Source organism: Stegostoma tigrinum, chromosome 15 (genome assembly GCF_030684315.1).
Source record: "Stegostoma tigrinum isolate sSteTig4 chromosome 15, sSteTig4.hap1, whole genome shotgun sequence".
NCBI classification, from domain to species: domain Eukaryota; kingdom Metazoa; phylum Chordata; class Chondrichthyes; order Orectolobiformes; family Stegostomatidae; genus Stegostoma; species Stegostoma tigrinum.
In genome coordinates, this window is record NC_081368.1 from 29,282,086 (window position 1) to 29,299,052 (window position 16,967).

General features: G+C 40.1%; 1 protein-coding gene across 3 annotated transcripts in view; it reads right to left on the reverse strand.

Annotated features, from left to right (window-relative positions):
* Positions 1-12,268, reverse strand: part of thoc2 (THO complex 2) — a 134,022-nt gene extending 121,754 nt beyond the window's left edge. For all 3 annotated transcript variants that reach the window (XR_007248886.2, XM_048544102.2, XM_048544101.2), the window contains exon 1: positions 12,153-12,268. Coding sequence is in view for 2 of the 3 variants with exons in the window: in XM_048544102.2 (XP_048400059.1) it covers positions 12,153-12,244 (92 nt within the window). In the remaining variant the exon portion in view is untranslated. The remainder of the gene's footprint in view (positions 1-12,152) is intronic.
* Positions 12,269-16,967: the final 4,699 nt, after the last annotated feature.

The window sequence follows — 16,967 nt, forward strand, 5'->3', positions numbered from 1 at the left end:
ACTCTGTTCTCACTCATGGAAAATACCGCAAGGAAAATCCAAAAGCTGACCAGCTTACCATTTCCAGACATCCAGTTACAATCCAAGAACGTAATGAAATATGACCGTAAAAATTAAGTGCAATGCAACTCTAAATACTGATGAAATAAAAAAAACTTGAAACACAAAATTGCAGACTACAGAGCAAAGACTCTGAAGTAGTTTAGCTTCAAGAGTTTATATTTTTCAAAGATGCTAAAAGCAGTTAAAAGAAGCTGACTAGCAAGTCAATGGTTCTGCTGAAATCATCTGGCAGTTACAAGCTTACATTCAAAGAAACAAGTTGAGAAGAAACAAGCTAGAACTGAGACAACATGTACACGTGTCCACAGGTATGCATCAGCTGGTTACACAGAAATGCTTTTCACGTAAGGCAGAGAATGGCTGCAGGTTTTACAAAAGACAAATTGCTCAGATAAAGTGCAATATAGAAGTTCAGAGATGTTCAAAGAATCACAAAGTTTCCAGCTCAAAGAGGCTACTCAGTCCATTTTGTCTGTGTGAGCCAAAAGATAAACCACCCAAGCCTAATCCCACTTTCCAGTGTCACAATAAAATCGCGACCTGGGGATGCTGGAAAACTGAAACAAAAACAGAAACTGTTGGAGATACAAAAGTCCTGGCCATTCCATGGAGATAAAACACAAACAACATTCCAGGTGAAATGGGTTGAGCATTTCTAGCAGTGAGTTTCAGAACTCTCCCACCTTCTGGGTGTAAAACTTTTTCCTCACCTCCCCTCTGGTCATTTTACCAATCACAGTGAGCCTACGCTGCCGAGTCACGGTCCTGATTTCACTCACTTCAGGCTGTGGGTATTACTAAATAGGCTAGCAGTTATTGCCTGTTCTTTCTGCCCTTGAGGTGGCAGCACTGGTGAGCTTCCTTCTTGAATTGCTGCAGTCCATGTGCCACAGGTAGACCACAATGCCATCAGAGGGAATTCAAAAGATTTTGATTCAACAACACTGAAGTAATGGCAATGTACTTCCAAGTCAGGGTGGTAAGTGGGTTAGAGGAGTGCTTACAAGTGGTGATGTTCCATGTGTTTGTTGCCCTTGTCCTTCTGGATGGAAGTGGTCATGGGTTCGAAAGATGCTCAGGTTCTTTGGCAAATTTCTGCAGTGCGTCTTCTAGATGGTACACACTACTGCGACTTACTGCCTGTAGTGGCGGGAGTGGGTGTCTGTGGATGTAGTGCCAATCAAATGGGCTACTTTGTCCTGGATGGGATCAAGCTTGAGTGCTATTGGAGCAGCATGATCATCCAGCCAAGTGGGGAGCATCACACTCCTGACTTGTGCCTGGTAGATATGGACAGGCTTTAGGGAGTCAGGAAGCACGTCACTTGCTGCAGTATCCTTTGCCTATTCCAAGCCAAGGAATTTCCTAATGACAGTTATCACAATGTCAAAGATGTAAATATGATGATCCATCCCTACAGTTGTTACAGGAAGGTCGAGAATTGATTATCATTGTAAAACCAATTTGAGATGCATTTTCTTTACTGCAGAGCATAGAGGACCTACTTTTCCATTTTAGTGAGGGGGGTATAATTCACATGAGGTTTAACAGAAGAATGATTTCACAAATGGTTACTGAACTGAGACAGTTCTTGGAGTAAAAAGATCCTTCCCATTCACTTTAACCAGCCCTTCATTATTTTGTATATCACAATTAACCTCTGTTCCAAAGAGAACAATCACAGCTTCTTCAATTTCGCTTCTTGGTGCATTTCAACATTACGGACAGCATCTTCATAAATCTTCTCGGTACCCTTTCGTTTTGCAGTTATGTGATTAGAACTGTGCACAATACTCGAGATGAGGCCAAATCAATGTTTTCTACAAATCTGCAATAACTTCCCTTCCTGCTCTTATATTCTGCACCTCAACTAATCAAGAAAAATATTCCATATGCTTTCTTGATCACCTTCTCAACTTGTTCCATTATCTTCAGTGAACAATCCAGGGGGAGAGTTGCATAGTGTTGATGGCACTGGATTGGTCTAACAGGCTAATGTTCTGGTGACATATGTTCAAATCCTAACATGACAGAATTCACTAAAAACACATCTGGAATTAAAAATGCTTGCCCAATGGCAACCATGTAACTCTTATCAATCGTCGTAAAAACTCATCCAGTTTTGGGAAGGAAGTCAGCCAACCTAATCTGCTCTACTATGACCACAGACCCACAACAACATGTTTGCTTCTCCACGACCCTCCGAAATGGTACTGAAAATTACACAGTTGCAAACAAACTACTCCAAAAGACTAAAACAAAGGAATTAAAATGAATGGACCATCCAGCATCAACCAAGGAAAGAGAAAAAAACAAAGACAAACACATCCCTGTTGACTCTGCAAATCCTCCTTGCCAACAAGTGGAAGGTTATGCAAAAATTGGGAGCACTGTTCCATGCACATATCAAGCAATAGCCTGAGACAGTCAACCTCAAGGAATCATACCAGAAAATGCTCCAGATATCACCATCCCAAACTATGTCCAGTCCCCCTGGCAGGACAGGCCCACTAGAGGTGATGACGATGTGGTATATCATAGGGAAGCAGTTGCCCTGATAGTACTCAATATTGATTCCTGACTCCATGAAGTCTCACGGCATCAGGTCAAACAAGGTCAAGAAAACCTCCTGCTGGTTTTCATTTATCAAACTTTCTTCCTGATGAGTCAGTACAGCATGCTGAACATCACTTGGACAAAGCCCACAGACTGGCTACGGCACAGATTATACTCTGCGCGGGAAACTACAATGCCCATTACAAGACAGCTCAGTAACATCATTACGGACTGAACTAGTCAAGTGCTATAGTACATAACTGTTCGACTGGATCGGTGGTAGGTGGTGAGCGAACCAAGGGCAATTCATCCATTTCACTTTAAACACACTGATCTACACGTCACGGATGTGATGCTCGGTCACGACAATATCAGTGAGAGTGATCACCCCAAAGTCCATTTGGAGTCAAAGTTTTGTCACTAATTCAGCACCATGTGGAGTGAACCAAATTTGCTGAAAACTGGCATCTGCAATGTGCAATCTCTGAAGGAAGCCAAGATGGGTCATCCACTTGACACCTTCGGCCAGAGGTTACTGCAAATGTTTCAGGTCTATTTTTGCACTCGTGCTGAGCTGTCCCACCATTGTGAATGGGGACACATGTGGAGCCTCCTTCTCCACTGAGTTCTTTAATCATTCACCAAAGGCCATGAAAGTTTCAAGTTATATTTTGCCCAAATTCTTTGTAAGACCGTGGCGAAATATTACATGCTGCTTGATTGCTGTCGCAAGTATAAATCAATAAAATTATACAAAGTTAGAGAATATAGCAAGAATTTCTTTTTAGAAAAGTAATTAGCATTAAGTGTATTACCAATGGCTTATCCTCCATTCAGAATTGGATTTATTTCTACCAGTCGATTAAAAACCTCCAGCAAATAGCGTGCCACGTTTGTCCAAAATTAGCAAAGGGTCAAAGATTTTTCTGCAACATTGTTGATTTAACCGTTTAGCCTTCTGCTTACACTGTTGAAAACATTCCTCTGTCCAATAGTTACGCAATGAGCACTGTCACAGGATGACTAGTGTACCAAAATAACAAGAATTATGCTTTTGCATTTTACTAGTTAGCATGACATTAACTTGACATTTGTGTCATGCAATATGTAAAAATTGTCTTGACAATACTGAAGAAATATAAACCTTTTCATGTCCCAACAGTCGTTTCTAAAAACTTGCTTTGCATTAAAATCAAACTAATTGGATGTAGGTGCTTGAAATGCCCTTACACTCTTTCTTGAATCAAGGTGTCACATTTGCCATCTCCAATCCTCAAGGTCTGAGGACATGTTGAAAATTCCCTCTGCTCCTTATTCTCATTGGTAACACTATGTCAATCAATATTTGGACTGTTCAAATTCGCCAATATCAGCATTCCACAATTATAGGTCATAGCCATATAGTTCTTGTGGAGGTCATGTTGCAGCTTTACAGGACATTGGTTAGGTCACGATTGGAATACTGCGTGCAATTCTGGTCTCCCTGCTATAGGAAGGATATTGTAAAATGTCAAAGGGCTCAGAAAAGATTTACAAGGATGTTGTCGGGGTTGGAGGGCTTAAGTTATAGCAAGAGGCTGAAGAGGCTGGGTCTATTTTTCCTGGAGTGTCAAAGGTTGAGGGGTGGCTTTTTTGAAATTTATGAAATCATGAGGGGCATGGATAGAGTAAATAGGCAATGTCTTTTCCTCAGGGTTGGGGAGCCCAAAATTAGAGGGCATGGATTTAAGGTGAGAGTGGAAAGATTTAAAAGGGACCTAAAGGGGCAACTTCTTCACACAGAGGGTAGTGCATGTTTGTAAGGAGCTGTGAAAGGAAGTGGCAGAGGTGGGTACAGCATTTAAAAGACATCTAGATGAGAATCTGAATAGGAAGCATTCAGGGGGACATGGACCAAATGGTGGCAAATGGGACTAGAATTATTTAGGATGTTTGGTCAGCATGGATGAGTTCCTCCATTTCTCTCTCTCTCTGTATTACGAGGCCGAGGGAATTACCCATTGTTGTGAACGTACCCTTTTTGACTGAAACCATCTTCAAGAAATTGCTTCCTGGTCCCTCTTTCCAATGTCTTCTATAATCAATGCTGTTGTGCCATTAACAGAACCCAAATTACCTCTTCTTCTCTGCTGAACATTTCATATCCCTAAATAACAAGCAGCGCTTCATTATATTTCATATTTCTGATATTGTCACCACATCTCCACAAAGGTTATTTATGCTTATAACTCACTGACCTTATTCACCGCATTGTCCATTTACATGAATGCATTGTATATCTGAGAGACTGGTTATATGTGATCCTTCTTATTCTGCTCCCATTTAATATTAAACTGTTCCTGTCTGACACACTCATTTTATCTAACGTATTCCTTTGATCTACTTCTATGTGCTGCTACGCATTGCCCTGTCAATGCACTCAATCCTTCTGAAATTACACAAGTGAACCTCCCTACAGAGACAATGGTCCCAATCCCATCGTGGTACAACCAGTTCCCTTTGAAAGGTTACCTCCTGCCCGAGAACTGATCCCAAAGTCTGAAGAATCTGAAACCCTCTCTCCTGTACCACATCTCAAGCCATGCACAGATCCTCCCTTTCCTCTTATTTCTTTTGTTGCGAGGATTATGACAAGAAAGCTATTAATGTTAGGTATTTAAGAGGAAAATGTAAACTTGAGAGATGGGCTGAAAACAAAATTAAAATTCATTTCAGTACTAAGAGTACAACAGAAACTATTTACTTTAATAAATACCACCCAAGGCCATGAAAGTTTCAAGTTATATTTTTCCCCACATTCTTTATAAGACTGTTGCGAAACATTACATCCTGCTTGATTGCTGTCACAAGTATAAATCAATAAAATAAGACAAAGTTAGAGGACATAGCCAGAATTTCTTTTCAGAAAAGTAACTGGCATGAAGTATATTACCAATGGCCTATCCTTCAATCCTAACCTCCTTGAGTGGAAGCAGGCTGATTCCTCTTGGCTCTTTAGGGTTCAGTTTCAAATCATGTTCCAACTCATGCCTCATGCAGCAAGTTACACAAACAAGTCATCCTCTATTCAAATTGTCACAACTTCTCTGTTGTGCTCAAGGAACAGAAGGCAACACAAGTGATGTTCAAAGGTGCAAATAAGTGGAGAGTGGTCAATACTTGAAAACTTATTGTTCTACTTTGAAAGGGGAAATAACAAATACAACAGAAAATGGCACTTTTAACAAAGATCACGTCTTAGTCACATTACTCACTAATTTCAGAAAGATAAAACTAACCTATTTTGGTTTGGTTTATTGATACCCCCATCGAGAGAGGCCGGGCCTCCGTTCACATCGTATCACCCAAAGATGCAACAGTGAACAGGATTTCAGAACATATTCAAAAGGTTAAGGACACAGGAGCACCCACCTGAGAGCTTCAGGGTAATAAGTTTTCCGAATTTGCAAATTAAGTACTTGGAGTAAAAAGCACTCACCGCGATGCTTCCTCTTTAGGGAAGATGATTTCTGTTATCTGTTACTCAAAATAACATCCAAAAGCTAAAGTAAATCCTACATAGGACATCATCTTTTAGCAATAACTTTGACACCATAAGCTAATACTTGAATGGCAATTAAACCATGTCAACACGATGAGTCATCAACATGATAGCTCAGTGGTTAGCACTGCTGCCTCACAGTACCAGGGACTGGGGTTCAATTCCACCCTTGGAGACTGTGTAGAGTTTGCACATTCTCCCTGGGTCTGCAAAAATGTGCAGGTTAGGTGGATTGGCCGTGCTAAATTGCCCACAGTGTTCAGGGATGTGTAGATTAGGGGATGAATCTGGGTGGGATGATCCGAGTGTCAGTGTGAACTTTTGGGCCGAAGGTCCTGTTTCTACACTGTCGGGATGCTATTCTATTCTGTTCTATTCTGTTCTTTTCTAATGGCTAGAGAATAATCCACTGACAACATAAACCATGCTAATTTGCAATTAAATGCAGATATGAATTAAATGGTAATTAAATGCAGTTCAAGATATGGAAGTTAGGTGGGTTGGCCCTGCTAAATTGCCCATAGTGTCGAGGGATGTGCAGGCAAGGTGGACGGCAGGGTTAGAGGGACAGGTGGAATGCTCTTCAGAGGTTCGGTGTGGACTTGAGGGACCAAACAACCTGCTTACACAACACACAGATTCTATGATACTATGAAGCATCTGCAGAATTAACTTGAAGACTATCCGATATCTTGAGCGTTTTAATTTCGAATGCAGCGTTTGAGATATCATTGAAAGACTTGGTCAAAGAACTCCTCATTATCAACTCTCAGTCATAAACAAAAATTGTTTTAAAATGTATTAAAAATACAGATTCAAATAAGTGCATCCATACTCATGTCACCCAAAGATGCAACAGTGAACAGGATTTCAGAACATATTCAAAAGGTTAAGGAGTATTAATTGAAATCCTAAGATTGAAAAATTTGTTGGTTATTTGATCAGAGTCCCTTAATAGTTGCACTGTGAAGAAGGGAAAGTACAAGGATAATATAACTCTTCTGCAAATCAGTTCAGTAAATCAAAAATACTTAGTTAATTAGGTTTAACAACTTCACAATTGAATGAAAATACAAATTAAGCAGACATAAAACTCCTGTATCCATTTATAAAGGTGTTGTCCTATTGGCCAGGTTTACTTATTTCAGTGTTTCAAAAGTAGACGGTCGAGGGACAATTTCCCAAAGGGGGACATTGGAGTCTGTGGAGCAATCAAGGAAACGGGAATTTTTTTTTCACGTTATGTGGTGCGACTGAAAAGGATGGCATTTGTTGCCATTTCAAAACTTCACAAGAGATTATCAAAAGCCAATTATTGAATAGAACTAAATAAGCTTTGGTGAGACAACATCTGAAATAGCGTGTGCAATCCTGCACTTGATAACTAAAGCAACAGATATTGCAACAGAGGCAGTACAGCAAGATGACTCAATTACTCCCAAGGAGTGGACAAGCTTTCCCCTGATGACGGACTGAGTAACTTGGGCCAATATTGTCTGGGTTTAAGAATAAGGTGATTTCATTGAAATATACTAGATTGGGCTTATAGTCTCTAGAGTTTAGAAAAATGAAAGATTTACTCGAGGTATATAACATGCTGAAGGTAGACGGAGACAGGACGTTTCCTCTTTTAAGGCAATCTAGAAGAACAGATCATGGTTTTCAGGCAAGGTGCGGAAGATTTAAAACAGAGGTGAGAAATTTCTTCCCTCAAAAAGTCGTGTATCTGTGGAACTCACCACTGTAGAGTCCACTGGATGCTGGGATATTGACTAAGTTTTAAGGAGGAGATCAACAGATTTTTAATGAATAAGGTTTTGCAGGGTTATAGAGAGCACACAGCAAAGTGGAGTTGTGGCGAAGATGAAATCAGTCATGATTGTATTAAGCAGCAGTGCAGGCTTAAGAGGCTGGATTGTCTCCTCCTGTTCCCAGTTCCTTTGAAGGATCTTGACAAGGTAGGTAGAGACACGCATGCCCTTGCTGGGGTAAGTAAAACAGTCAGTTCCAGCACCAGAATAGAAGGCAATTGTTTAAGACAGAGATGAAAAGTTTCTTAAGTTAAAGGATCTTGAACCTTCGAATTTCTCGACCCCGGAGTGTGATGGATGTTTCCCCAATGAATATATTTAAGGCCAAGAGCGGCAAATTTCTCGATCTCCCAGCAAATTAAGGGATATGGGTTTAGGACAGAAAAGTTGACTTGAAGCCAAAGGTCAGCCACAATCCAGGCATAGTGGAGCAAACCTGATGGGCTTCATGATCTTGTTCTGCTCCTTTCTTATTTCTTAGTCCAGTTAAGAGTCAAATTGTTGCTCGTGTGAAAACCATCTGCAATGACAATAAATTTGATTCTCTGAAGACTAGTTAACCACATTTTACTTTGTGCTAATCTAGTCGCTTCATTGTCATCCATATTGGTATTTGCCTTTTAATGTGACATTTTTTAGTTGAATTTAAATTATCTGAATGCCATGGTGGGATTTGAGTTGTATTGGAATAATTAGTCCAGGCACTTGAAAATTACGAGTTCAGTTACTTAAACAGTCTACGACTGCAGACACAGAGAAGGGAATGTTAATTGGGCTGTCAATAGAGATAAGTTTGATAGCAAAAAATGATTTCCTTTGTCATATGACTCAGGAACCAGAAGTAAGGTATTGAAAATATTCACAAAAATACCTGGGGGGAAAATGAGAGGAGATCTTCTGACCACATGGAGGATTGAGATGAGTTGAAAGTACAAACTCAAAATGTGGTCGAAATGGATTCCAAAATAGCCTTTTAACAGGGTATCAGACATACAGCTGAAAATGATGAACTTGTATCGCTGTGAAGAATAGTTGGTTAGTGGGGCTAAACTGAAAGATCAGTCCAAAAAGTAGGTACAACATGCTGAATAACCATTTTACGTCTTTGTTACATTACCAAAATAACTACAAAAAAGGAAAATGCAATTGATAAAAAAAATTTATATGTCATCTCAGCATTGTTTTGGAAAAAAACAAAAATTCAAAAATCTTAACAGAGCTCTTCAGCTTTCTTTTAATGCCACTTGTTGGCGTGGCATTGAATACACATCTTCCAACAATTTCTGATCTATTTTCCCTCATCCCCTATCTGAATTCACCATGGCCATGAGACACACCTCCTGCTTCTCTGATCCCATCCCCAAACTGATGATCACACAACTTCCGATCCTGGTGCCTCTCTTCTAACACTGTCCCCGCCTCCATCATATCTTCTGTTAGCATCTCCTTCAAAGTCAACGTTGAAACACAGAGTCCTTGCAAAATGCCATCCCGTGCTCCAACCTTCAACTCCCTCACTTCCCAAATCTATTGCCATTTTTTCAAAAATTCCACCTTTGAATCATTCCAATTAATTTTTTGCCCTGCCACAGCTCCAAAAAGGCCTAGAACCAATTCATTAATATTATATGATTGTACCATAAATAAACTTTTGCCCACAGTTATGCTCAACCTATCTGTAGCCTGACAGTTGACCACACCACTCTTCTTTAAATGCCTCTCCATCACTGTCGAGTTGATAGATAAAAATGGAACAAGGCAGACACAATCCTATCAAATCATAGCCTGAAAATTACTTGCAATGATTTCTCTTCTTGCTCCTGCACAATACCCTTGGCTTTCCCCAAGGACTTATTTTTGGCTCCGTCTCACATATTCCTTTGGCATCATCTTCAAAAGGCAGTGTGTTGGTTTTCACAATCACCCAGCATTGCCTCACCACCAACTCTTACAACACTGTTGCTAAATTATCAGACTACTTATCCAAATACAGTACAAGAACAGCAGTTTTCTCCGAAAAAAAACCTTCCAGGTTGAAGCTCTTATTTTAATTCCTTCAAATTCCAAATTCTGTTCGCCAACTTGCAACTTTGAGACACACCTCCTGCCCAACAAGTCTGGGATTCAGCATTTTTGTTTTCCACAAGCTTGGCATCATTATGACCCTGAGTTGAGTACCAGCTCACATTTTCCTGTCTCCACTTTTGTAGCATGGTATTTCTTCAGCCATTTCAGGTCATCTGCTGCATTTTCCGTTCTCCATCCATTCTGTGACCACCACCCACCTCCCCAACCCCACTGGTTTCCAATCAATGTTTTAAATGCAAAATTTGCATTTTTGTTTTCAAATACCTGTGGCCTCAACCCTTCCTCACTAACTTCCTCCAACTATACAACCTTTCAAAATGTTCACATTTTTCTAATTCTGGATCCTTGCACATATTTAAATCACATCTGTTCCACCTTCAGTAACTGTATTTTCAATTGCTTCTCCATTATTTTACAGCTGTCTTTTTCTCTTTTTTAAGACACTTGTTGAAACCTACCCCTTTCTAATCTAGTATCTCACGTGGCTGTGTATCACATTGTGTTTTATAATCTTCTCGTGAAACACCTTAATGTTTTTGCTCATTAAAAAAGTGTTATACAAATATTGGTTGCTAATGTTATTATTACCATAGCACAAGCTCTCATGAAAATCTGGTGTATTTTGATTATAATTCAAAGAAAGCTTGAATAAAGTCCAATTTTATTTTGTACCATTCAAAACTTGAAAGTCATAAATTCTGTTTTCACAAAAATTTGTTGAAGGTTATAAAGATTTAAAGTAAGCAATGCAATATTGATAATAATCTACTTTTCATCAGATTCAACTGCAACATGACCTTCTGTTCCCAATTAGTGCAAATATTCTATATGGTATTTTTGCTCTAAATTTCAGAACACTCGCGTTTCAGTTAACCATTTGATAGTCCCACATTGTAACAGATTTAGATCAGAAATTTTATGGACAAAACCCATAACTGCTCAATATCAACCTGGATAAACTGAGTTATGAAAAGTATACCAATTGCATCATAACCAGGATTTCGATATTTATGGGCTGTTACTTTGCTATAATCACATTGTTAGTGTAATCACAGATCCAATTCCAAGTCTGATAATGTCAGAAAAGAGATCACAACTTTCTGGAAGTAGACATGACAAAGTGTGGAGCTGGATGGGCACAGCAGGCCAAGCAGCATCTTAGGAGCTTTTGTGCTCCTAAGATGCTGCTTGCCCTGCTGTGTTCATCCAGCTCCACACTTGGTTTTCTTGGATTCTCCAGCATATGCAGTTCCCATTATTTCCTGAGGAAGACCTCTTTCTCCGTTTCATTTGAAGTCATTTTGGATTCCACAGCCCTAATTACATCAAACAAGTTTGGATGATACAAAAACAAAAAATCATTTTTCATGACAATATTTTTGTATTGGTGTATCTTTAGATTTAAAATTGATTTGTTTAATAAATTTCATCAAAATCCAACAAACCGCAATGAAACAGATTAGGTTGATATATATGTCGCCCTCTATCCTTAGTTTCCAACTAATCATAATCGTTTAAAGATCAGAATCAAAATGACAACATAACTTACATTTCATATGCAATCCATTCCAAAATACTTTGCAGTAACCATTACTTTGTCTGAATATTTTGGCATGAACTGAATTGTGGGAAAGACGTAATCTTGTCACTTTCAACCTAAATTTAGATTTCAATATTTATCTTATGATGAACAAATCAACAACATAATTAACACCTTTGAAAGTTAAAAAAGTCCTGAAATCAGAAACCTATTTCCTACGTCAAATAGCACATTTATCTCGTTACCTTTAAAACAAAACAAATTCTCATAACCAAGACATTATGCAAGAGACCCACATATTGTCGATTTACGGACCAGAAACAGTCAAGTTTGTTATTAAGCCTTTTCTGGATTAAAACCGATTAGGCCACCACCGAACTAAACGCCACCACGTTTTACATTATGTAAAATTACACAAAGCTCAAACATGGGGGGGGGGGGGGTTACGCGATTTTCATTCGCAGCCCAATCGCGTTCTGCACTCTGCCTATTCTAAGATACAAACGATCAGCTCCATATGCACACTTAGGGAGTTTATTTCCGCCCGACTTACAAATCCGTTTTGCCCCCTTTCTCCCAATTCTTCAACCAGTCGCCATGGAACACCATCACCGCCATCTTAGCTGCACACCATTCTGCACTCATAGCCCGGATGTATCGCCCGGTGAGATGAGGGGGTCACAGGTCAATGTTACCCGCTGCATGTTGGGATACTGAGGGCAAGCCAATTGTTAGTGGAGGAAGCCCTGTGAATTTTAGGTATGGTTTGTTCCCTGGCTTTACCGAGGCTAAACCAGCAGTGCGACAAACTTCTCCTAGCATTTGCTGAGAGAGGAGCCTTTTGGATCTTGCAAGAACTGGGAAAATTGGACAATATGTTCAGTTGCCCCTTGAATCATGTACTTCCTGTGGGGAAAGCACCCTTAGTAGGTACTTTCTGAGGTAAATCAGATTTCGTGCTCAGGAAATTTTTTGTGTTTCCCCCAATTCCTATTTGCGTTGAAAGGTTATGGTGAATTTTTTTTTCCATATTAAAAAAATAAATAAACTTTAGATTAGCTGAAGTTTATTCTACACATCTAAGAGTTGGAAGACTACCTGTCACAACCAGAATTAGAGTTGTACAACAGACACATACCCTTCGGTCCAACTTGTTCATGTAGACCAGAGATCCTAAATTAACCCAGTAACGTTTGCCTACATCTGGCCAATATTCCTGTAAACCCAAAATAAAAACAAAAAGATTCGTGAATGCTGCAAATCAGAAGCAAAAACAGAAATTGCTGGAAACGCTCAGCAGGTCTGGCATCATCTGTGGCGACAAACTCAGTGAAAATGTTTTGGGTCGAGTGACCTTTCTTAAGAACCCTCTAAACCCTTCCTGTTCATGTACCCGTTCAGATGCCTTTTAAATGTTATAATTTTGCTAGCCTCCACCACTTTCTCTATCATCTCATTCAGTCTGTCTCATCCCATTTATCTGTGGTTTTTTTGATATTTTTTAAAGTTCCAAAAATAAACATATAACAATAATTATTGCTCCAAGAAATAAAAGAAATCAGTTCCAGCACTGAAAAACTCAGAAAGAGGAACAGCTCTTACAACCTTAATTTCCTCTCAACCTCCATTTTGGTCACTCATTTTCGGAACATATATCTGTTAGGATACATTTGTTTGGGAATACTGGTATAAATTCAGAAACCAACAAAGGAGAACTAAAAAGATAATAAAGTCAAAGAAAATAAACTGCAAGGACAAGCTGATAAGGAATATAAAAACTGATGATAAGATCTTCTTTTAAATATATCAGAGGGAAGATAGGTCAAAGTGAACGTAGACCTTCTTGAACATTGAACCCGGACAGATGGTTATGGTGAACAAGGAAATGGCAGAAGAGTTATAAACTCTCTTTTGCATCAGTCTCAATGGTTGAGTATACTTTGAAATCCCCTTAATGCAAAAGAATATGGAGAATAATTAAGTACCATCCTGATTACGAAAGAAGAATTTTTCGACGAACTAATGAGGTGAGAAACAGATCAGTCCACGAGTCTTGATGACTTGCGTGCAAGGATCTGAAAAGAGGTAGCTGCAGAGATAGTGATGCATTGATGGTAATTTTCCACAAATCATTGGATTTCAGGGAAGTACCAAATTAATGGAAAACTGCTAATGCAACACCCCTATTCAAAAAGGGAGTAAGGCAAAAAGCAGATAACTATAGGCTGATTAGCGTAACATCAATTATTGAAAAAGTATTGGAATCAATTCTTAGGGAAGTAATAGCAGAACTTTTGGAAAATGGCACAAAAACAAAGTTCTGGAAAAGCTTACGTTTCGGGCCTAGACCCTTCATCACCCCTCTCTGATGAAGGGTCTAGGCCCGAAACGTCAGCTTTTGTGCTCCTGAGATGCTGCTTGGCCTGCTGTGTTCATCCAGCCTCACATTTTATTATCTTGGAATCTCCAGCATCTGCAGTTCCCATTATTTCTGGAAAAGCTTAGCAGGCCTGGCAGCATCTGTGAAGGAAACAACAGTTAACGTTTTGGGTCTGGTGAACCTTCCTCAGAACTGAGGTGTTCGGAGGAAGGATCACCGGACCCAAAACATTAACACTGTTTTTTCCTTCTCAGATTCTGCCAGACCTGCTGAGCTTTTCCAGCGACGTTTTTGCTACTGATTTACAGCATCCGCAGTTCTTTCGGTTTTCATTTGGAAAATGGGAACTATTCATGCAGAGTCATTATGGTTTCATGGAAGGCACATTGTCCCTGACTAACATGGGATTCCATTTCATGGGGCATTGGCATCAGTTTTTTAAACTGGGGGGATCTGTACCGTTGGGGACGGTCTCCACCTGAACCAATCTGGAACCAGTGTTCTAGCGAAAAGGATAAATAGGGTGGTCAGTAGGACTTTAAACTTCTGAGTTGGGGGGAAGGGAAGGCGAAAGTGACAGGGAGTATGGAGTTAAATGGAAAGATAAGCAACAGAATAGCAGGTGTACAGGTGGGTTTAAGCTTGAGGCAGACTAGGAATACAGCAAAAAGGAAGGATAGCTTAAGACATCTTAGGATTTCCAGTATCTCTAATAGTGATAAGAAAGTTAGCATTGAGGCACTTCACCTAAATGCTTGTACTATTCACAACAAAGTAGATGAATTAACAGCACAAATCATCTTGAATGATTATGATGTGGTAGGCATCACAGAGACATGGTTGCAGGGAGTTCAGGACTGGCAGTTAAACATTCAAGGATTCACAACTTATCGAAAAGACAGGGAGGTGGGCAGAGGGGGCGGGGCTGCCTTGTCAGTTAAGAATGGAATTAAATCCACGGCACTGAATGACATAGGGTCAGAGGATGTGGAGTCTGTGTGGGTGGAGTTGAGGAACCACACAGGCAAAAAAACCATAATGGGAGTTATGTACAAACCTCCTCACAGTGGTCAGGACCAGGGGCGCAAGATGCACTGGGAAATAGATATGGCATGTCAGAAAGGCAAGGTCACGGTGATCATGGGGGACTTCAATATGCAGGTGGACTCGGTGAATAATGTTGCCGGTGGATCCAAAGAAAGGGAATTCATGGAATGTTTACAGGATGGCTTTTTGGAATAGCTTGTGATGGAACCCACAAGGGAGCAGGCTATTCTGGACTTAGTGCTATGTAATGAGCCTGACTTTATAAAAGACCTTAAAATAAGGGAACACTTAGGAGGCAGGGATCATAATATGATCGAGTTCAGCCTGCAGTTTGAAAGAGAGAAGGCAAAATCGGACGTAATGGTGTTATAGTTAAATAAAGGTAATTACAGGAGCATGAGAGAGGAATTGACGAAACTCGACTGGAAACAGAGGCCTAGCGGGGAAGACAGTAGAGCAACAATGACAGGAGTTTCTGGGTGTAATTGAGGACACAGTGCAGAGGTACATCCCAAAGAAAAGAAAGATTTATCCGGGGTGGGATTAGACAGCCGTGGCTGTCAAAGGAAGTCAGGAAATATATCAAAGAAAAAGAGACAGCCAATAAAGTGGCCAAGAGCACTCGGAAATCAGAAGATTGGGAAGGCTACAAAAACAGACAGAGGATAACAAAAAGAGCAATAAGGAAGGAGAGGATCAAATATGAAAGTAGGCTAGCTAATAATGTTAGAAATGATAGTAAAAGTTTCTTTCAATAAATAAGAAACAAACGAGAGGCAAAAGTAGACATTGGGCCCCTCCAAATTGATGCTGGAAGGCTAGTGATGGGAGATAAGGAAATAGCTGAAGAACTTAATAAGTACTTTGTGTCAGTCTTCACAGTGGAAGACATGAGTAGTATGCCAACAATTAAGGACAATCAGGGGGCAGAGTTGAGTATGGTAGGCATTACAAAAGAGAAAGCGCTAGAAAAGCTAAAAGGTCTAAAAATTGATAAATCTCCTGGCCCCGATGGGCTACATCCTAGAGTTCTGAGGGAGGTGGCTGAGGAAATAGTGGGGGCTTTGGTCATGATCTTTCAAAAGTCACTGGAGTCTGTGAAAGTCCCAGATGATTGGAAAATTGCTGTTGTAACCCCCTTGTTTAAGAAAGGATCAAGGCAAAAGATGGAAAATTATAGGCTGATTAGCCCAACCTGGGTTGTTGGTAAAATTCTAGAATCCATTGTTAAGGATGAGATTTCTAAATTCCTGCAAGTGCAGGGTCAGATTAGAACAAGTCAGCATGGATTTACTAAGGGGAGGTCATCCCTGACAAACCTGTTAGAATTCTTTGAAGAGGTAACAAGTAGGTTAGACCAGGGAAACCCAGTGGATGTTATCTATCTAGACTTCCAAAAGGCCTTTGATAAGGTGCCTCACGGGAGGCTGCTGAGCAAGGTGAGGGCCCATGGTGTTCGAGGTGAGCTACTGGCTTGGATTGAGGATTGGCTGTCTGACAGAAGGCAGAGAGCTGGGATAAAAGGCTCTTTTTCGGAATGGCAACTGGTGACGAGGGTTCAGTGTTGGGGCCTCACTTGTTCACGTTATATATTAATGATCTGGATGAAGGGACTGGGGGCATTCTGGCGAAGTTTGCCAATGATACGAAGATAGGTGGTACTGAGGAGGTGGGGAGGCTGCAGAAAGATTTAGACAGTTTAGGAGAGTGGTCCAGGAAATGGCTGATGAAATTCAACATGAGCAAATGCAAGGTTTTGAACTTTGGAAAAAAGAATACAGGCACAGACTATTTTCTAAATGGTGAGAAAATTCGTAAAGCAGAAATACAAAGGGATCTGAGAGTTTTGGTCCAGGATTCTCTAAAGGTTAGCTTGCAGATAGAGTCTGTGATTAAGAAAGCGAATGTAATATTGTCGTTTATCTCAAGAGGGTTGGAATA